Below are 23,440 nucleotides of genomic sequence, written 5' to 3'. Positions count from 1 at the left end.
TATGTGTAAACAACCAATTGCTCCATGCACTACGTGTCTATCACATCGTAGTGCACTCAATTGTGCACATAATGAGTCATTGAGTCTTTCACTTTACCTCTGAATTTGAAATGATGTAAAGGTTTGTTTTGAACTGTCGCCGACTTTCTTTGTATCTCTTCAGACGAACAGATTACAGGAGTCAAGTCTGAGACACCTTCAGGTACCAGACGCTGCAATAAAAGGAAGGTGAATTGGAGCTAAATTTAACATTAAAAATAATCAATTGTTATTTGAAGTGTTACATACATCACACACAAGGCTCAAATCGTTCATTGTAGTACAAGATTAATTGTGAATACACCATAAGAATCTAAAATTCCTAGATTATGAATTGTTTGTGTAAATATTATTTGAAAAAAAATTCCAATGTTTAACAATTTCTCATTAATTAATAAGCACAATATTATTATTAACATGACATTCTTAAAATATTATGTGAGTTTACCTAGTTAATATCGGATAGTATAAAACTTAAGAAAGTATTTTTTTTTAATTCTTGACAATGGTGCAGTATAGCAGGCACAAGGGTTATCACACGATAACACATCAAGCGTGGCTGCTGCTTGGATGGGTGACCGCTGAGCTATCCTGTCTTTACAAGCAGCCTGCCTGCCCGGCCGTTGAAGATGGTTCGGAAGCCATTGGTCCCTAGGTTAAATGTTAGAGAGGGAGGGCTTCATAGCCCTAACTTCGCCTGGAAAAATAAGGTATCTTTACTTTACTTACTAAGATTTTCTTATCAACATATGTGATTAAACTTGTTCTTAGTGCAAAATTTCGTCGATCTCCATTACTTTCTAAAGATGTAGACCACTCAGTTTCTATGATTGTTTCATTTGACGGTAAATATAAGAAAATAACAAAACATTGAAGTTCATGAATATGGCAGTTATTAATTAATTATTTTATAAAATAAATATTAAATTAAAATGTATTTAATTTTTACGATATATATTTTGTTTGGTAGGATTGGTAACATAATCTGTTGTATAGTAATGTTGGTTACTTGTTTGCAGTTAGTTAATTTATTATTAGTTCAAACCAATATACATATTATTCTTATGCTTAATCTACATCAAACATCTGATTCCCTAAAACCATAACGCTCCCTATCATATCGCTCAAGATATATCTCGTGGTCCATCACTAACAATGCCCCACTGACCCTTCGCCTTCTCGTGTTCCCTCTGATTTCCTGTTCTACAGTACTGGATTTCATGGTAAGCAGCGTGAAGAGCTCCACGGACTTTACTCTTCTTAGATTATCGTAGCCCCAGCCTACAGCTGAGTCCAGGGTGTGACAGATGGCTTGTTACCCTTGTTGTTATTGAGAGGAGGAGATTCTGGATCACCAGTGGGGACGGAAGCATAATTAGGGAATGCAGGAACCGTGTAGTGAACGTAAACCAGGCAACAGAGCAGGACTGTGAATTTATATGTGATTTAAACTCAAGCTTTAGTTACTTAGTCGTTAGTTAGAACATTATTACTAGCCGTAAGTCGAGTACAAAATAGCTGAAACCAAATGCAAGATAAAAGGCTACAGATAAAGAGGGAACAGATTTTACTACTGCTATATTTTGTCAGGGAGTTATTAGGAATATGAAAGATCAAGCTGACAATAGATAATCCTAACCCAACAAGTAAGGAAATTGCTAATTAATGTAGTATTTAATATATGCTAAAAAAAATTCTTTCGACCATGACATTTGTAACATTAAATAGTGGGTGAATCGGTTAATCGATGAAATTCGGTTTTTGATAGTAATCGGGTAATATGAATTATATATCATATAATTAATTTCACCTCATTAAGTGAAATTTTCTGAAGGAGCGTTGGAAAACATTTATAACTTTCATAGAATTAGTAAATATCGCAAATAAGTTTAATTTACTAAGTTAAGAAACTTTTCAAAAAAGTTTAATTCCACTTTGTATCATTAAAACAATAAAATATTATAAAATAAACTCAGAAAAAATTGTACAGACTATTTTTGAATCTTAAAGTAGTAAAGTTTTTACTTAAGATCAATATTATTTGAGCATAAAATAAAATAAACAAAAGTCTGGAGTAAATAAAGAATGAATATAGTGTTAATTTGGTTGCAATATTAATTAGAAAAACCTTGGGACAACTAAAAAACATCGGTATTTATTGTGTTTTATTTATTGTGTTATAAATTTATGACATAATTTGCTAATTAAAAAAGTCAGTGAAAACACATTGGTTAGTAGAGTGAAACGCCGCCAACCGCATCAGAATACGACGATTCAGTCTGAAATGGCAGCGCATAATGTACTTCACAATGTGTACCTAAAACAACCCGCCATTTCTGATTGGATAAACCTTTTGAGATGCGGTTTGCGGCATTCAACTCTACTAAGTGAGTTCTTTCAAATGAGATATCACTCGACCCATGCTTCAATTTAAGATTTCCATGTTTTCCTCTGTGGGCCGTCCCCCCATGATTGGCATGTCATGGTAATAACAAGGAAAAATAGTTTACATAGCCACATGACACTGTGGAAAGTTTATAGATGTTATCTACTATGGTTTGTAAAATATTAACCCGTACCCATACTTTTCAAACACCTTGTATATGTTAACCAGGAACCCTAGGAATATCAATGTACATTTTAGTACAATCAGTTCATTAATATTTTCATAATTAACATACGCAAACACATTATTTAAACATAGAATAACACAAATAACATTCTGATGGAAATAAAATAGAAATGTAGTGTTAGTTTTGTTTAAATATGAGTTGGGAACACCACATGTCTAACAATATTGAATTAAACATAAAAAGAAGACGCAAGGCACAGGTTAGTTATTAGATGTTCGGCTAGGAGGATGGTCTGACAGTGAAACCAGGTCTGCCTCAGGTAGACTCTACAACCTGTAGGTGGGTTGGGAAACTTTGCTGCTTCTATAATGTAACATACGACTTCACACGCTATCTATGGTCATTGTGTATTTAGGCTTCATATTCGTACGTCACCCCTTCCGATTAAGACAAAGATTTTTGTTTCATTCATAATTTTTTTGTTTCATAACTCTTCTAACTTTAGGAAATGTTTTTCCTTTAAGAATAGAGTAATTTTCCAAATTCCTTTTATTAAATAGACTATGTAAGCCATAAGCAACTTTTTAATTCAATTTTTTTTTATTTGAACTGTTTTTTTAACTAATAATGTAATAATAATTAGTCAATAACATTTAATATATATTTTCTGAAGAGTGTCATTGAATGAGAAGATGTAACCATTTTAAGTAATATTTAGTATCTTAAAATCGGGCCCAAGAAACTGTTGAAGATAAGGTTATTTTAAATTACGTATCTGAAACCTTACTGAATGGAATATTATGTTTTAATTTAAAAAGAAATGTTTTGTCTATAATTCAATATTGTATTTCCAATGTCATTTTCTTTACTGTCAAAAACCATGTGACCCTATGAAGAGTTTCTCATGCACATACGGTAAACAATTCACATTTGTATCTCCAGCCTTTTCTTTTGGCCCGTTATAAAACTGCCCATATCTTCTATCAGTTGCATCTGTGAAATTTATGCAACTCCCTGTCAAATTATTACATAATTACGTTAAACTTCCATTATTAACGTATTATAGCAACCCATATTTCACTATCTTTATACATTTTTCATAAAATGTTTCGTTTTAAGGCTTTTCAGTTTGAAACATTTGCATGGCCGCCATTATGAAACTGAGATAATATTTTACTGAAAAAATACACTTGTTACACAGGTATGCATACAGACATAAAGTGAACTACTCAAGATAAGCTTTTACTTTATATGCCATGTCTTACTTATTTTGTCTTGAAAAGTCAAATAGTAAAAGTTTGCCAGAGTAATTTACGGTCACTGTATACTAAACGGGACTTTTAAATTTGATATTAAAAGTATAAGTATTTGAGGCGTATGAAATGTATTATAAGAACAGGCAATGGCAAAAGTTCATTGACATACGACGCCTCTTCAGATGACCTGGAAAGGACACAAGTGAAAGTTCAGTTTGCAAGAACACGTTTTCCGCTCTGGACCCGAGTGACTGCACTGTTCCAAGTAGTGAGATGAATATTACTGTACTTCACAGATGGGTTCAGTGTACTTCACAGGAGGGATTTTGCACCTCAAATTAGCATCAACCATCCTGTTTGGTGCAGGAAAACTAAAGTGTATAAAACTAGCGAATACGACCAGATGAAACAGTTGACTCGCAGCTTCCTTCATCAACAGGTGAGAAACGTCTCTTTTGAGTTTAAAAATAATTAATTAGTTTAAAATAATGTATTTTAAAGTATTTAAATTTATTACTTTGTTAACAATCTTCAAATACTTGAAATTAAATCAAATTTTAAACTGATTGGGAGCAGTTTTGATTAATCAAAAGATTAAGATTCAATACGATTTATACTATTTAAAAAATCTATTTTGTGTAACTGAATAAGCTTGTACTTCATTTTCTTAAACACAACGTAAATTGTAATATTCTCAGTTAAAATAAAACTTTTAACCCAATATTCATTACATTACAACCACAGATTCTGTTTCTTCCATTTGAATATTTTTTATTGCCCAATTTACAAAAGAGAAAAATATTACTTGATTTATTTTATTAGTTTTCATAGTCTCTTATACTTTTTTCAAGAATTAGCTTGCTGAAAATCTTTAAAGTAATCATAATTTTAGATCAAGAGTTTAGTGTGTAGAGAACCGTATACTGTTGTGTGTTCACAAGTATACTCGTAGAACACCAACAATACATTCAGGAATACAAAATAATGATCTAATGTATTTAATGAAATAATTGCAGTTGTAATTAGGTGGGTACATATCGCCTATTAACTGTTAATTTCTATCTTAATATTTGTCATAAAGGATCATCTTCCCAGGTTTTTCAGGAGTATTTTATACAAAAACAAAAAACAGTTAACAGAACACAATCACAAATCACTGTTTCTGTTTTCATAACAAACTTTATTTTTTTAGGACATATTTCACGGAAAAAATATTCACAAATCTTATTTCTGGAAAAATCATAGTTTAATAAGACTTTTTCCATAATATGACTCCTTTTATTTTTATATTGATAAAAATTTAGGACAACATTTTCAGAATGTTCTATGATTTACCTTAATCACTTATTTCCGCAATTTTCATGTTATAGGTATCTCTCGTAAAAAAGAAGAGAACTTTGAGTACGGATTTTTTTCTAATAAAGATATTCCTATAATGTTTATTCTAAACGAAATAGTGGCCATTTGATTATATTGAATTATATGTATGGAAGCCCCACAGGCCGTCCCCCCAATGTAGGCCTGTGATGGTTATTTCATAGATAAGTAGTAATAGCCGTATAATATTGTGCAAAGCTTATCTGCTATGTTATCTGCTAAGGTTTAAAACTATTAAAGTATTTCAAGACATTTCACCATTTTTAATAAATAAGCCATTTCATCAAATTATAAAACGTAAATCAAATGAAAATGATTAAATGTTCATACATGAGAGTAAAATAAAATGTTTACTTTATTTGTCAAATCTACGAAAGGTATAAATACTTTGGTATCACATACATCATATATACACATAAATAACACTAATTATATAAAATACTATTTAAATTTACTATGAATTATTGTCAAGAATGACATGAATATTGAATAATACTGAACCTGTTGTATCAATAAACTGATCGAACAGCCACAATCGAAGTTTTCAACCATGTACCTATTTCATCAGTTGGATATTTATTGTCAAGTTCATTTTTAACTCACTATTTAGGCTTTCTTCCTACTATTATTTTAGGTTTCTTTGCCAAATAACTATCGATAGTAATTTTCTAATTGTATGTTAAATAATTAAATTGTTGCTTTAACGTTTCAGACACGATGAAACTCACAGTCCTCCTCTGTTGCCTGGTTGCCGTTCTCTACACGGTCTCGGCATTCCCCACTGATGCTTCACAACCTCCTCCTCTCAATAACAACAAAGGTTTCCGAGCAGTCAGTGACGCCTTAGACTCCGCTTTAGGCTGGGGAGGTTACGATGATCCTAAGCAGAGTAAAGTCCGTGGAGCTCTTCACGCTGCTTACCATGAAATTCAGTACCGTAGAACAGGGAACGAGAGGGAACACGAGAGGGCGAAGGATCAGTGGGGCGTCGTTAGTGGAGGACGACGAGATAATCTTCAGCGGTACGATAAAGAGCATTATAGTTCAGGAAAATAAAAGCATTATGTAGATTAAGCCTAAGAATAATATGTTTATTGTTCTTAACAAACATATATGAATTAAGTTTAAGTTACACTTTTGATATTGGTAAAACTCATTTTAAACTAGGTTATAAACAAATCTGACTGATCTGATAAATATTATGTAAGTTAATAAATATTTATCTTCTTGAATAGCCTGTAAATAATTTCCATGGCCTTATTTCTTATATTTGTCTCGTTATAATTTCTTTGTCTAGTTATATGGAATCAAGTAAAATCCACAGCTACAAATCGATTCGTGTATGTCTTAAGAATATCATGAAGATCGACATAAGTTTAAATAAAAAAAGGTTCTGATTTCATGATAGAACTTAAAGCTTCCCGTAGTTACATTTTCCATGATAAAACTTAAGAATAAGTTATCTTAGGTTAAACACTATCTGATCTCTGCAAGACAATGTCTGATTCATATTGAACAAATACATACAAGATGTAAATAATTATGTGTGAAGAAGTTATAGTTGCCTAAATAAAAAGGAGTCGTTGATTTAATAATAGTGGTTTATATACATAAGGTTTATAGTACATGATATAAATATATAATTTAAGAGTAGTTTATTAAAAAGAAACATATACATATCTAGTGGTATACTTTAAATACGGTAGTAAATTAAGTTGATTCATACTTTTGAAAAGAAATTCATTAATCAGCCAATTTTAATTAGGTTTATGGAATATACTGATAAATATTGAAAAAAAACAAGGATTGCAACTTATGTCAGATTTTATTAAATATAATTATAACAGAATTTCCTTCAACTAACTTTCAATCGGAACGTTTTATTAAATCTCCTTTTTATGACAACTCGTATACAAACTAGTGTTTAAATACATATGGACCACTTCACTGATAATATTGATCATTCATAATGTTTGATTCATGTATAGAGAATACCGCTAAGAAATGGAAGGATTAACTAAAGATTAATTTATATTGCATTTTGAGCTGGAAGTATTAAGTTTGATATTGTACGTTCTTGAGTTGAGAAGTTCAAAAAGGTAAAATATATATTTTTTATGTATAATGGAGTGATTAATAGAAATATCACTATGAGTTTAGTTCTTACGATGGTTGAATGTAGAATATACTTGGAGGTAGCAGTTGATGTTAAACAGTGATACGGTATCATCTGAGAATGAAACGGATAAGTATGGTGTTACAGTTCTAGGAAAAACAAGTAATGGCACTCCTAAGTTTTAGTACTTCGTTATTAAAAACTTGCAGGCGTTATCTGTTGGAGACCGTAAACAACCTAAACTCTTTTACTACAGAAATTATATTGAAATGTGTGCGAAATAATACTCTAAGGCGTTATACAACAATTAAAACTTAGGACTGTCGAATTGAAAATGCGTTAATAGTTGTAAGTTATTTTGTACTAATATGTTGGTATGACAATACTTTGATGACCAACATATGAATGTACTTTAATAAACTAGATTCACTACATTTAAAACTTAAAATAGATCTTATTATCCACCTCTCAGTTATAAAAAATAAATAAATACTTTTATTTCTAAACATCAGTTCAAAATCTATTAATGAACTTTGGGGTAATGGTAAATAATTGTAAATTATATAATCAAACTAACTATCTTTAGCTAGTTAGAAATGGTAAAACAAAACACTTTACATGAAAATCATTAACAATAAACATCAAGAATTCAAGCAAATCACAGTCAAAATTGGGGACACACTTGTGAGTGATGCTTCTAGGGTTGCCGACGAGTTTAACGGCTTTTTTGCGTCTGTTGCTTGTGGACGGGGCCCTTTTCCACCAAGGCCACAGGGGAATCCCACGCGTAGACAGAGTCCAATAGCCTCAATGGCTCTGACTCCCGTAGTTGAGGGAGAGCTCGATAGAATTATTCAAGAACTCCCAGCCAAAAATCAAATGATCTAGAATTGAGATCCATGTGGTTAATAAAAAAATGCTCAAGGCTTATTGTAAAACCACTGAGTCAATTAGTCAATTTGTCTTTTAACTCAGGAGTTTTTCCCTCACTCCTAAAAATTGCAAAAGAGCATCCAATTTTCAAGAAAGAAAACCCCTGTTCAATAAATAACTATCGGCCCGTCTCAATTTTGCCTATCTTAAGCAAAATATTTGAAAAAACTTTTTCTAGCGAGAATGCTTTACTTCTTAAATAAAAACAACCAGCTTTCTGTACACCAACATTCTTCGCTGCTGCATGGGAAAATCGTGCAGTATGCTGATGACACGACTCTCTGTTTCAGAGATAACTCACAAGAAGGTTTGGAACTACAAACCTTTGTCGATATCAACAATTGTGTTCAATATTTCAACAGCCTCAACCTTCAAACGAATTCTTCGAAATCCAACGTGCTAAGTTTCACACTGCGCCCAGTGGACTCCCAATGTAGGTTAGCTGTTATGTTGGCAGATTCCATATTGGAGGAAGTCTACTCCGCAAAATTCCTTGGAATACTCCACGATCGAGGGTTGACATGGAATAACCACATTGACCATGTGTGTACCAAACTGTCCTCAGGAATATATGTTTTGAGGTCCTTGGCCCGGTATTGCCCCAGTCAGGTATTGATTGCGGCATATTATGGGCTAATTCACTCTCACCTTTCCTATGGGGTGGTGTTGTGGAGGCCCTGTGCAGGCAATAATTTCCTGAGGGTGTTCAAATTACAAAAAAAAGCGATTCGTTTTATCGCAAAATTGAATTTCAGAGAGTCGTGCAGGACAGCATTCAAAAATTTGCAACTGTTGACTTTGCCCAGTCTCTACATTTTAGAAACATCTTTGTTCTGTTTGTCTAAATGTGCCCTTACCAGGGGACGTGAGGGGACGTGACATACACGGGTATGAATGAGACTAGAGGCAGAGATAACTACCGAACTGGAAGACACAGAACGGTAGTTATGAGCACTTGCCTTCGCAGGCAGGTGTTCACTTCATCAACAGATTGCCAAATTCTATGAAAAACGCCCAAACGCCCAAGGCGTCAAAAGCTCGTCTTAAGCGGTTTCTGGTGTCAAAGGCATTCTACAGCGTTGACGAGTTTCTGGCGTTTAACTGGGAGACCGCCCAATTCGATAACATTACTGACTCCAGCGCTGGAAGTGGGTTGAGATTGGCGAAGGATGAATGACACTGGAATGTATGAAAATTATGTAAGTTTGAATGTGGTAGTAGTGTGGTATGAGAACTTAAAATTTAGAAATAATTATGACGTTTGCCATACAATGTGAAGAAATTGTTGCGAGCAATATTAAAGATTTGATTTGAAATGAAGAATTATTTATTAAATCTAAACACATTATACATTTGTTGTAACTTGTGTCCCGAGTTAGCGAAACTAGACTTCACCGGAAGTCTCCTCTACCGCAACAGGAGGTCTCGGAAGCGCGCACCTCCCAAACTCGTAGCAAAGCATAAAAAAACAACCACATGCCACTAGTGGGAAGAGAGACAAAATTTCCAGTGCACAATATCATTAATTAGGTGGCAAACATTTTCACTCAAAATACAATTAACTGCAGCACCACGGTGCACCGAGTAACTTACAAACTAAATAACAAAAATAAATAGAATTCCAATATTGACAATAACATAATAAATAGAAATTTGACATATAAATAACATAGTTTCAGGTACGGCATTTAGTAAATATAAAATTTTGAACTGGTAATTATTATGAACTGAGGGGAGGGAAAAGGTTGTAGAATTTCTAGGCCCACTATTTTTAAAAAGTAATTTTGTTTCAAGTTTGTAGCCAAAAATAAAAAAAAAAAATATTTAAAGCCGATTTTCGAAGGAGGCGGGGGCTTAGTTGCCTCCACGAATCCGAATTAAAGATGAAATTACAGATAAACTAAATAAATACTAGGTAACTTGACACTGGCCCTCCTCCAGATATAATATCTGGCAGCGCTCCATAAAACCCAATCCTCTCAAGTCCAGTAAAAGAAGAAGAAAACAACATTTTAGCTCCAACCTTGTTCAAGATGAATTGAAGCACAGACAGTCCAGTTGGATGACGTTACAGTAGCGCTGGCAGGGCGCGGGCATTCAATTTTAGTTTACCAGTGCTGTTCCCATTGGGCAGACTCGCCGCACCAGTCATGTTGACGGCACTCACGGGGACCCTATTGAATCCCAACATAACCAGTAGATATTCAGAAAAGTTTTACTACAACCCGAGAAATAATAAAAACTTAATTATGTTTGGCACAAATTATATATAAAATATTTAAATTTAACAATTAAAAATAACCATCTGTAGCTAAAAGTACCTTTTAAGTATAGAAAAACTGTTTCCCGAAAATAACTCAAGACACCAAGTATTATAAGATACACTACTTGGTGACAATATTAAATATTACATACAAAACAAATTTTCAAATATTTAAACATTTACTTATAGGCTAGAACACCCATACTAAATTATTCAGCTTGGTAACATTTACTTGTAAAAATAATTCACTGTATTTTATTCATTCTGTGATATTAATTGTAATGTAAATTACGTAATTTATAAATAATAACAGTCCATTATTTCCCAAATAACAATAATTAAATTATAATTCAAAACTAAGCCGTTCACGCTACTATAAGGCAAATATTTAATTAAACAATAAAATAGAAATCATGAATGTTGCCACCCAATTTTTGCACGCAACACAAAACACGAGGAAACAAAATTTGCAAAGTCTGTACCGTCTCGCTGACACTAAATAAAGACAAAGTGATTACTAAATAAATAATTTCCGTTCGCCGAACGGATCAATTAGAAAGCACTAGCGCAAAATATAATAATTTTAACTGGCATAGATAAATAAATTAAAAATTTAGAACATTACGAAATAACAGGATAGAACACTTTGCGACAATAAAACGTACACAAGGAACACAAATTACAAAATAATAAATAAACTACTTTTAACTGAACAACGAAAAAATATGTCTGCGTGGGTGAGAAAAACCACCAATTAAGTTAAGAGAGTGAAAAAGAAAAAACAATTACCTGCCGAAAGTCGGAACTAGCCAGCCATGGGCATCAGGACGACCAGTTAACAGACAGAGAATTACGTCGCCTCTACCGAACGTGTCCGACCGCTCCGATCAGTAGCCGCTGCCGGTAATCAGCTGGTCGGTAATCAGTCAAGGTCAGCCACCTGATCTCGACCAATCAGTCCATCCAGGCAGAAAATAATCAATAAGGTAACGTAATCACCCCCCCCCCCCACAGACCGACAAAAGTGGCCGAGGTGGGAAAAATAATAGACAAAATATTCCAAACTGAGCCCCGGCTCACTTGGTAGAGCAATAAGCAACTATAACATCTCATAGTATTCAGATATTGCATTGGTTCCGGCCCTTGTTTAGGATAACTTTAATAGCTTGATACATATAAAACTATCAAAATAATCATGTTAAGGAATTATACTTTAATAAAAAATAATGTTATATGATCTAAAATCTTTATAACTTAATTTTGAAGAGGATAATGATTAAAAATGATTCAATTATAGTTATCAAATGACATTTGGTCAATTAAATCCATAAAAAGATTGTTCAAAAGATGTTTAAATCTTACTAACGTAAAAGATCAGGCCAAGAATGGTAGTATGTAGTTCTGCGACATAATAAAATGTTCATCGTCATACTTTCCTCAATTTTTGGGTTGATTAGATTAATAAATTCCTTTTGGTCCTCAATTATGGTAAGAACACTCCTCCTGGATTACGTTTCATGGTTATGTAGGGGAAAATATAAAATTAAACCGTTTTAACTTAATTTATTTTAACTTTTTAGACACTTTAGACGTTATGATCCGACATGGTTGAAAACTCGACCATTTTAGTATAAAACATAGTGTTTTATTACAATTTTTAGAATAAAGCATACGTGAGACCCAATGAGAAAAATCGATCCAAAACAATGAATAAGTGTACTGAATAACATCTCTGCATCTAGTGGTAGAGAGGACTTTATAGTCCTAACTTCGCCTCTAATAAAGACATTTTTTTCATTTCATTTCATCTTTCTCCTTTAGTTCAGAATTGTAACAAATGTTCAACACATATGTATAAAATGAATTTAATTTATAATGAAACTACGGATTGCATTATGTTACTAATTAAAATTAAAATAAACTTCAATATTATTATTTATCAAAACAGTTATTAACTATGCAAATTGTGATGATTAACATGAATTTCCAAACTTATACTATATGATATATGCAACTGAAATGGTAATGTACATTTATATGAAACATTTGATGTTTAATAAATGTTTATTGGTTAACTCCAATTATTATAATAAAATATATTATTACAAGTAAATACTGGTTGACAAACTTAAGGTGTTCAAAATATTATAAAGTGAATAAATACATATATTTGTTATGACGCAGTAACCAACGCAGTAAGAGAGTAACCTATTCGGTTAAAATATATCGACTAGTATTGATATACCCAAGTTATAGATATGTCTCCAGATAGTCGAAGCTTACTGGTGAATGAATGAGATGAGGTTAAAACAGGAACGGTTGACCAAATTATGTCCGTTATGATAAACAACGTGCAAAAAACTACTTAAAATAAATCTTTAAACACAAAAGTAGTTATTAAGAGAAATAACATTATATAAATAAGCCCATGTATTTAATTGATTCCTATCAAAATTATATTTTAACATTGACATATAGGTTAACTAAACAAATAATAAAAGGAAATAAATAATCAAATGATCGATTAATAACACTAAATTGGCTATAACCTGAAAAATCAAAGTATGTAACTTAACATTAAAAAATCATATTACAATGTTGATGGTTATAAACATATGATCTTTTTTATTGAGTATTTCCATCTCACAACCTTTGCTCTATTTGGAATCGAAATTGTTGCTCTAAACGTAAAAACAGGGTGTCCACAAACTTCTATGAATGATATTATTCATCATTTCAAACAAAAAGTGTTATATACTCGTAAAATAGGTAAAGAAGTATCTCTTTTAGCCCCCAAATTAGTTTTAGCACAAAATTTTAGTTATTTAACAATCCTGCAGTTTTGGAAATTTATTTTACGTCTACATAAAATGTATCGATATGAATACATTGCATACACCCTCTGTACCTTACCTTAATTGAGAACGTTCGCCGTTTAGTACAAATTTATAATTTAGAAAACTCGTCTATGCTTATATTTACTACAATACTCGGTAGGCCAATTATAAAATATTTTGAAAACTGTAAATTGAAAATAAAATATAAAACTAAAACTCTTGACAATACTTAGTCGTAATACAAAATAACGTAATATATTATCTTTCAAACTATTTATTGCCAATAGTATTGCCAATCTACTAATATCAGGCGACATATAAGTTTTCTGGAGAAAACCAATCAATAGAGCAGTTACAGTTTGCTCACGGAACGCTGAAGTTACACAGTTAGATGATATTGTAATAGACACGTTTCAGTCTGGGTTGTAACTACCTAACTCTGTATTATAGTTGATCTAGATAGTTTCAGATAATAAGTTTGTTAAATAATTTACTTTCATCAGAGACTTATTCAAGTTGAGGTCATGTAACATATGGGATGTAAAATTTATATTAAAAAAAACTAAATTACTATTTATTTACTAATTGACTTATCCAATCAAATTAGAAAAGTCCACTTTACTTTTTATACAAGGTACTTGTTTGCTTAAATATTTATTATTAAATGTTAATGATTTGCAAGATAAATATTAGATCCGGCAGATTTTTCAATCTATGGTGTTGTTTGGCTCATCACCGCCTTTTTAAAGAGCTCAAAGAGTAACTTTGTAATGGACAAGTATCTGGAAATCTCAAATATATCATTCAGTATATTTGTTACACACTGATAATGAAAAATCTCTCTGGTCTCAAAGTTAAGAAAAATCTCAATCTTGGTCTTTATAGTTGCATTATAGCAAACAAATTCTATTAATTCAAAGAGGCTATCAAATGCAATCAACTGTTCTGTGTTAACATATTTTATGGCAGCACTATCATATGTTTAGTTAATTTAGCCACTATTTTCAATTTGTTCACATATATAGATTTGAAAGCATTATAAAGAGCGAATATGCTCTCACTCCCTGTATGAATGATCTTAGTTAGTGTGTCTAAAAAACCCCATATACGTGGCAATGAAGTAAATCAAGAGATGCTACTACTCGTATAATCGGTAATCCCAGTTTCGCCCGTGGGGGACATTGCAAGTGGTCTGACTGTCTAATAGTCTGAATAGCTTGTGTAGAGTACAATAAGCGGATCAGGTTTTTATATCGATTACTATAATCATCGATACTTGCTATTCGTATATCGCATACGAGTCTATCAATTATGTTAAAATATCTAATCATAATAACAATTATTTTAGAAATTAATGAAAATGATACACATAGTGAAAATCTCATATATAATAAAGAATTTAATATAACAAACATATATATCAGATAACATGAAATATGTGTTTATATGTAATATGTATTTATATGTTTTCTTCTAGGTAGAAATGCCGCTTTCAAGAAGTTGTTGAAAGCATCCTCTCTAGAAAACCGTACTTCTCTTCTGTACAAATACTTACAGAGAATATCTGCAAGCAGGTTGGTTGGTATGAAACTTTTAAAACGTCGTTTAATGTCCTCCACGAACGTTCGGCTGTTTGGTATTGTCTATAAAAGACAATAAGTTTATTATATGAAGCAGTTTTTACAAATGTTTTATTGTACAAAAATCTGTATCAGTTGGTTTATTGATAGTGTTACAATGAAGTACTGTCATTTGTCAATATCGGTATTAAAAAATGGGCCCGCATATTGTACTCTACCAAATAGCTTTTCAGTTTTTTTTTATCAATCATAACTTGTTGCTTTTAAGTATATATCCGTTGTCGTCCACGTTTTATTTTCCACATGTCAATATTTTTGTTTTATAATGTTTTTGACTCCTATATGGGATTACAGTTAGTAATAAAGTGTGTGTAAAGTGTCTTACTAACAAAGATTAGTAAATAATTAATTAATTTAAAATTAAACGATCATATTATGTTGCAGACTTAATTGGTAATTTGAGTCCGGTAGAATTGATAAAAATATAAAATTACATAATTTCACTTATTGTGTGTTAAAATAAGAATGCGTTCTATTTAGAAACCAGACTGGAGATAGAACGAGCAAGGAATATTCAGAAGGCATTGTTATGCGAGTTGTGAGCTCCGAGACTAGATTGGTCCGTGTCTGATGTTCCTTGTCCAGAGTCCCGATCTGCGCTGCGGGAGGCGGTTTGATTGTTCCTTGGGATAGCCCCACACCAATATGCAGGACAGCCATCCTAAATGTCCTCCTGAAATGAATTTATTTTTAAATATTTTTCTCGTAATGATCCCAAAGCGTTATGATTTCAAAATTTTTAATGATTAAACCTTCTAAAAACCGATTTTACCATCTTAGTGTGTAGTAAAACAGTAACAAAATAACGAGTCTCGGTGGAGATATTGTAAATCCTACATTGATTAGCTGAGCTTTAGCGAAGCATATCACTAGAAAGTCTGGAAAAAATCTCATTTCTATCTATATATCTGTGTTTCTGTTTGCACGTTATCTCAAAAGAAATGACCTCTAAAAAATAAGTCTATACTTTAATTTTGTATGAAACTTCATTTCTGTATAAGCAACACTAAGATCGATGATGGTGTCTGCACTCCATAGAAACTGGCTGCGCGTTGGCAAATATTTTTTACATTGGTCTTAACTATGACGGCAAACAGAAAATAGAACGATAAATAAATTTGTAAACAAACCAAGCACAATCGTGCCATATTTTAACATACGACACTTTTATTCATAGAATAAAATAAGAAAATAATAGAGGGAAAGTCAATTTTAAAAGGAAGTGAAAGGTTTGATTTGAGCGCAATCTTGTAGTACACTTCCTAATTTATCGCAACCCTGTTATTATTTGAACATGCTATAAAACTTTCCTATATGAAAAAATGTACAAGCATCAAGAGGCAAAAAATCCCCGAGGAAACTTCTTGCGTAGACAAAACTATTTATTCTAGATGAAACGTAATTCCTGCATAGACAAGAATGAATTCCATGAGGATTGATGTCCAAACATGGAATTTGGCTAAGCATAAATTTTGTGTTAATCTCTCTTATGCATGATTGTATGTCTGTCTATCTGCTCAAGAAACATTTCGTGTATAAAATTAATAATAGATCTGTTGCAAGCAGCATAAGCGAAGCCTGTTACGTGGCACGGTGTATGGCTTAATACTCCCTTGTATTTGTGTTATGCTGCAGTGCTTAAATTTTATACGCACGCTTCCTAACAATAATTTGCTATCCGGACTAGAATAGTTTTTATGGACTTTCTGCTCAAGCTACCTAGTTTAATTATTATTATGATCAGTGAACAATTTCTGAAGAGAAATTACAAGCTGTAAATTCAAATATTACAATCTGTAAGTGACAACCAGTTAAGAAAGTAATCGAAAGTTTGAGAGTTAAAATAAGTTGCACTCTTCTTTAATTTATGACAAAAACCCAACTCCAGTTTTACTAAACTTTTACTGCATTTTACTACCTAAGTATTAGATTGCATAGAATGCTACGTTAAATAGTAAAGTTGTGAACCAAAACACTAACTACAGGTAAAAATTACATAATTATATAGTGTATATGACTTCTAAATACAGATTTCAATAAGCTATACAAATCAAATAAGTCATCGAAATTGCTGTACAGCAGAGTGTTAGTATCCTTTAGGCTTTTAAGAAACTTGGTTTGGTATATAATTAATTCCGCAAAGAGTTAAAAAGGAAATGAAAAGTGATTGGGATGGAGATATAATTGCTCCATTTAATGTTTTTGGATTACAAGGAAATAGAAAGGTGAAGAGGAAGAATGGACGAATTTCTGAGAGGAGGGTGGAGGGAAACTTGTAAGAGAGAACAGAAAAGACTTACACTCCACGTTATCAATTGTAGTTACGGTAATTCTATTCTGAGTGGAAAAGGGTTGCTTTATTGCGATCGGCAGTCAATACGCTTTATTACACTTTCTCACAAAGCCGTCTATATGTAATGAAGGCAATATCATTTTTCAAGCATAGCGTTAAAAAAATAATTAACAATTTCATGACTGTCAGTATATTTGTATGTCTGGAAGTTTTTACATAGACTAGAATACGTTCTATGATGTAAAATTTCAAACTATTCTCTTTTATCATATTTTAAAACATATCATATTTTAGACTACTTTATAGTAAAACAGGATAAGTAATATGACATATTAAAATCTGAAGAAGAAGACTAAGTGATAATTTATCTATTACTAAAGTGTTATAAGTAAATAAATATGAAACCCGTATTATATACACCTAAATAGACTCTATTTGAGAGTAATGAAAAAAATACAATTACCCAAGCCAAATGTAGAAAAAAAAATATTTATTTTTAATAAGAATATATTCGTAGACCGACAGATTACATGTGTGTGTGTGTGTGTGTGTGTGTGTGTGTGTGTGTGTGTGTGTGTGTGTGTGTGTGTGTGTGTGTGTGTGTGTGTGTGTGTGTGTGTGTGTGTGTGTGTGTGTGTGTGTGTGTGTGTGTGTGTGTGTGTTATTAAAACGGAAATGGTGTTTGTCTTGACCAAAGAAAATTATTTTTTTTAACTTGTCGATTTTTCCTAAATATCTAGTATATTGTCTCAGTCATCAATAATTATATTATCTGCCCAAGATTTCCTGTTTTCTAAATTATTATATTGGCAGAGGTAAGAGGTAAAACTATCCTGCCCTACAAATAGAATGAATCTGTCAAATCAAGCTTGCATTGTCGGCCGCAGTACAATGTGGTGTTCCGTGTTGACTGTGACAGTTTCAATCAACTCCAGATCGGTTGTGCGACTCCGTCTGTTTGTTAACCAAACACTGATAAACAGTAAACAGTGAACACCAAACATTGTGAGTGTGATGCGGACACTGTTCCAACTCCATTGTTGTCTGGAAAGAACATTTTATTGCATTATCGACAACAATACAATCTTGTGTTCCATGTTGACTGTGACAGTTTCAATCAACCCCAAAAATCTGACTCCGTCTGTTTGTTAAACCAAACACCAACAAATGCCAAACAGTCAACACTAAACATTGTGGGTATGACATGGAAACTGTTCCATCTCCATTGTGTCTGGATATAACATGTCATTACATTGTCGATCGCATTACAATCTGGTACTTTTTGTTGACTGTGACAGTTTTAATCAACACCAGATCGGTTGTCTGACTCCATTTGTTTGTTAAACTAAACAGCGACAAACACCAAACACTCAATACCAAATATCTTGAATTTGACGAAGACACTGTTTCACTCCATTGTTGTCTGGACAGAACATGTTATTGCATTGTCGACCGCAGTACAATGTGATGTTCTGTGGTGACTGTGACAGTTTCAACCAACACCAGATCGGTTGTCCGACCGTGTCTGTTTGTTGAACCAGCCACCTATATACACTAAACACTCAACACCAAACATTGTTCTTATTATGTGGACACTGCTCTACCCCCAGTTTTTTGGTTTATAAGATAAAAAAAATCGCATAAAACATGTATCAGTTGGAATATTTTATACAGTTGGAATAAAAACTTACCATTACCATTGGTTGAGATATTTCTCTCACAAAGTGGCCATAATTAGATAAAGCCCCACCAAAGGTAGCCTTTAAAAGTCTCACTGAAATAAGTAGTTAGAACTAAGTAACATGATTCGCTAGTGATGTGTCACGGCCCGCCAATGTTAGTCTCTAGCACTGTGGACCTATTTTGTAATAAAAATATTAATAATACTTTTAGAAGTGTTTGTAGGTTTTTACTTTGAAAAATTTACGTGAAAAATGTAACTAAATTAAACAAATTTTGAGAAGTGAAACAGTAGAAAAACAGTTCAACATCATTTAAATAAAACGAACCTCTAAACAGCATTTTCTCAAATTTGTAATTTAAACCGTGTGAAATAAAATACTATATCCTAAGCAATATTAATAATAAAAGGAATAAGGTAACACCAATTGTTAAGCATAAATTTCAACAAGATGCACCTCAAAACGTGGCGCGTCACAGACTTTTTTGATATCGCATGCGCAATTCAGTCAAACAATCATACAAAAAAGAAATGTTTTCATCCCTCCAACAGAGAGATTGTTCCAGCCTGTTGATAGGTTTCATGGATGTAAATACACTAGGAACATAAAACAAAAACCACAAAGTCTACAGATAAAACCTCTTCGAGATATTTTGCGAATAGTAAGGTCAAATGATTGTACTCAGTTTGTTTACACATGTATTTATTTCGCGATTTTCTCAGTACCATTATAATACCTATAAAATCAACGTAAAAATGTATTATGTTCTTTAACGCTCAGTTAAATCCTATAGTTTCTTTTGTTTATTTGCATCGCTTGTTACTTGAAGTGTTACAAACCTAACACTTTTTGTATTTCCAATTTGAAATTATAAAAATAATTGATTATACCAACAATATTATATAAGTTTACCTAGTAAATATCGGAAAGAATAAAACTTAAGAAAATATTATAACTTTCTTAACAACTCTTGTGATCAGACCTTTTTGGTACACACTTACGTCGATTTCCATCACTTTCTAAAGATGTAAACCTCTCAATTTCTACGATAACATGCGATTGTTACTTAGGACGAGAAATATAACAAAATCACAAAACAAAAAAGTTTACAAATTGGCATATGGAAATTAATTATTATCTCATTATTACATAAAACAAATGTTTTATTTAAATTTACAACAAAATATCTCATGTTGTAGGATTGGTAATTGGTTCATTTATATTAGTTCAAACTAATATACATATTATTCTAAGGCTTATTCTACATAATGCTTCTATTTTCCTGAACCGTAATGCTCTCTATCGTATCGCTCAAGATTATCTCGTCGTCCTCCACTAACAACGCCCCACTGATCCTTCGCCCTCTCATATTCCCTCTAATTCCCTGTTCTATGGTACTGAATTTCATGGTAACAAGCGTGAAGAGCTCCACGGACTTTACTCTGCCTGGGATTATCGTAACCTCAGCGTAAATCTGAGTCCAAGGCGTCACTGGTGGCTCTGAAACCTTTGTTGTTATTGAGGGGAGGAGGTTGTGAATCAGTGGGGAATGCCGAGACCGTGTAGAGAACGGCAGCCAGGCAACAGAGGACTGAGTTTCATCGTCCTCTACCATCGTTTTACTACTGCGGTATTTTTCAGAGTTTTAGGAATTTAAAACATCAACAAGTGATTAAATTGCTATTTAATTGAGGCTAGTAAACTTATTTTATATTAGTGAATTAGCCTTTTTATGATAATAGTTGTAACATTAAATAGTGGATTAATCGTCAATCGATCAAGTTTGATTATTGATACTAGAATTGGGTAATGTAAATTATATATTGTGTAATTAATTTCACCATATTTAGTGAAATTTTGTGAAAGAGCGCTGGAAAGCATTTATAAATGTAATAGAATTAGTAAATTTAACAAAGTTAATAATTAAGTAAAGTTAGTAAAACATTTTAATTTATTTACTATTTCGTCAAAATGTTTTATCCCAATTTGTATCACTAATACAATAAAATATTATAAAGAAATTAAGTAAAGTACCTATTCATTTTCTAAGAAAAGATAACACTTTGAATATTGTGTTTTTAGGAAATTATTATATGAACTATACTGATATTGTAGTCATTCAAATTAAAATTTTGAAATTAAGAAAGACATCTTTAAGAAATAAAATACAAGTTATAAGGAAAGTAACACGTCACTCTGACTACTACAATAAATACTCTTAACCCAACAAAACAATAAATAAATACCTAATATAGAATAGTAAAATTTTGTTTTTCGACTATTGTAATTAGAATATTTTATTTGATCTATAATACAATATAAATTTGGCTAAAATATGGAAATTAGTACTTACAAGTTTGTATTACTTACACGCAACCAGGGAAAATTATATTCGTTTTTTCGATCTTTTTTACAGCACAGAAAGTTATGGAAAAGCTAATGCATAAACTGACTGTTGGAGCAATGCGAAAAAGAGCCAGAGCCTGCATAATAGAGAACGGTGGACATTTTTTTGAAAACAAACTGAAACAAAACTCTAAACTGGTATGTAGCTTTATTTAATAATACAAACCATGACTGACTTATTAATTTGTTTAATCGATATCTAAGGATCAAAAACCAATTGTGCTTTGTTAGTGAAACTTTGACTTTATATATATGTTTACACTATTGAAATTCACATAACTGAAATTAAATTATAAAAAAAAATAAAACGATGTATCAAATTTCTGAAAGCTTGGGGTTTAAATCAGTTTCTAAGTTTCTGGAACATTTGCTAGTCTCTAGAAATTATTATAAACATTTTTGCTAGTTAACCCATTTAAAGTTATTCATACTTATTCAACATTTAATTTTTAAAACAATGGCAGTTAGAAGTTAGAAGTTAGAGTTAGAAATGTGTCACAATTTCATTAAGTGTACAATGTTAGCGAAAAGTTCATGTTTTTATTTTTTGAAAGAAAATATTCTGTGTGTGTGTGTGTGATAAAAGCTTTTAATTTCAATATTTGACTCACATTTATGTTGTTATTATCATCCACAAAAGATTTAACACTATGTCATGGCCACGCTGTATATTGTAACACACGACTACGTTCACTTCTCTTTCCTTTATGTATTTAGGCTTCATATTTGTATACCTACGTATATTTATACATCACTCCTTCTGATTAAGACCAGAATTTATGTGATGTTTTTAATCACAACTCTTGTAATTTTAAGGAATCGTTTTACCTTTAATAGTATTTTGTATTTATCCAAATTCCTTTAAAAACATAGACATTGTAACCCACAATTAACTTGATAATTCGAATATTAATATGGCAATAATAAATACTGTAATAATTCTTATTCATAGACATTTAATATACCTTTTCTGAAGATAATAAAAATACAAAAATAGATATAATATCGTTGGATGAGAAGATATAATCATTTTACGTAATATTTAGTATATTAAATTCGGGCCTAATAACCGTTGAAGATAAAGTCATCACTTATTATTAATTACGTATCTGAAAGATTACTGGATGGACTAACGTGTTCTTATTTAAAATGATGTGTTTTGTCCATAAGTCAATATTGTATTTACAAAATTGCATTTCCTTTACTCACTACAGCATATCACCCGCTGAAGCTTTACACAAATGCATGCCATAAATAATTAACATTTTTAATTCCAGATTTTTATTTTGGCCCCCTTATAACATTTATAATGTTAATAAGTTAAATTCTTTATTCATTGTATCTGTGAACTTGATGCATTCCCCTTGAAATGATTAAATAATTAAGTTAAACTTTCATTACTTAAACTTTCAGCTGATTTTATTACAGTTAAACCTTAAATTGCTACTTCAGTGTAGTTGACTGCATTTACTAAACCAGCTCTTTTGAAGTAAGAAAATGCATAATTGGCTGAGCGTCAGCGAAGCCTATTACTTGATGGATTGGAAAACTTCATTTCTGTCTGTCTGTATATCTGTCTTTTCACGTGATATCTCGAAAACGAACTTACCTATAAACTTACATGAAGGTCCTGGTCGGCCAATGGCATTTTACTGAGCGTTAGCGAATATTTTGAAATTGATCTTATGGGTAAGCATGTTGGCAAGGAGAAAATAGGAGCATAAATCAATGTTTAAACAAGCCGTGGACAATTATATGAGATTTTAATAAGTGATACCTTTATTCATAGAGTAAAAATAAAATATAATAACCCGGAGTCAATCTTATAGTCGGTGACGATATTTTACTTCAACACACTCTGCGTTGTAGTAGTCTCGCTAGGTTAGTGGAACTTTTATTATTTTAACACTTCTATAAAATATAATTACTCAACAAAACTTTAAATGTATCATGTGGTATGATATATCGAGAAACATTGATTCGTAGCCTTCAATTTTGCATTAAATTCAACTTCATGTCTATATT

At 31.9% G+C, this 23,440-nt stretch overlaps 1 protein-coding gene across 1 annotated transcript; it reads left to right on the top strand.

Moving 5' to 3' along the window:
* The first annotated feature begins 4,199 nt into the window (after positions 1–4,199).
* LOC124356245 lies at positions 4,200–6,474 on the top strand. The gene is made up of 2 exons (XM_046807429.1): positions 4,200–4,307; positions 5,958–6,474. The coding sequence occupies exon 2, from the start codon at positions 5,963–5,965 to the stop codon at positions 6,299–6,301; it is 339 nt and encodes a 112-aa protein (XP_046663385.1). The 5' UTR covers positions 4,200–4,307; positions 5,958–5,962; the 3' UTR covers positions 6,302–6,474.
* Positions 6,475–23,440: the final 16,966 nt, after the last annotated feature.

This window comes from Homalodisca vitripennis, chromosome 2 (genome assembly GCF_021130785.1).
Source record: "Homalodisca vitripennis isolate AUS2020 chromosome 2, UT_GWSS_2.1, whole genome shotgun sequence".
Lineage (NCBI taxonomy): Eukaryota > Metazoa > Arthropoda > Insecta > Hemiptera > Cicadellidae > Homalodisca > Homalodisca vitripennis.
This window is presented reverse-complemented; position numbering and strand designations above follow the sequence as displayed.

Excerpts from the sequence above, each read along its gene's own strand:
- LOC124356245 (XM_046807429.1), top strand. The coding sequence starts at position 5,963 with ATGAAACTCACAGTCCTCCTCTGTTGCCTGGTTGCCGTTCTCTACACG.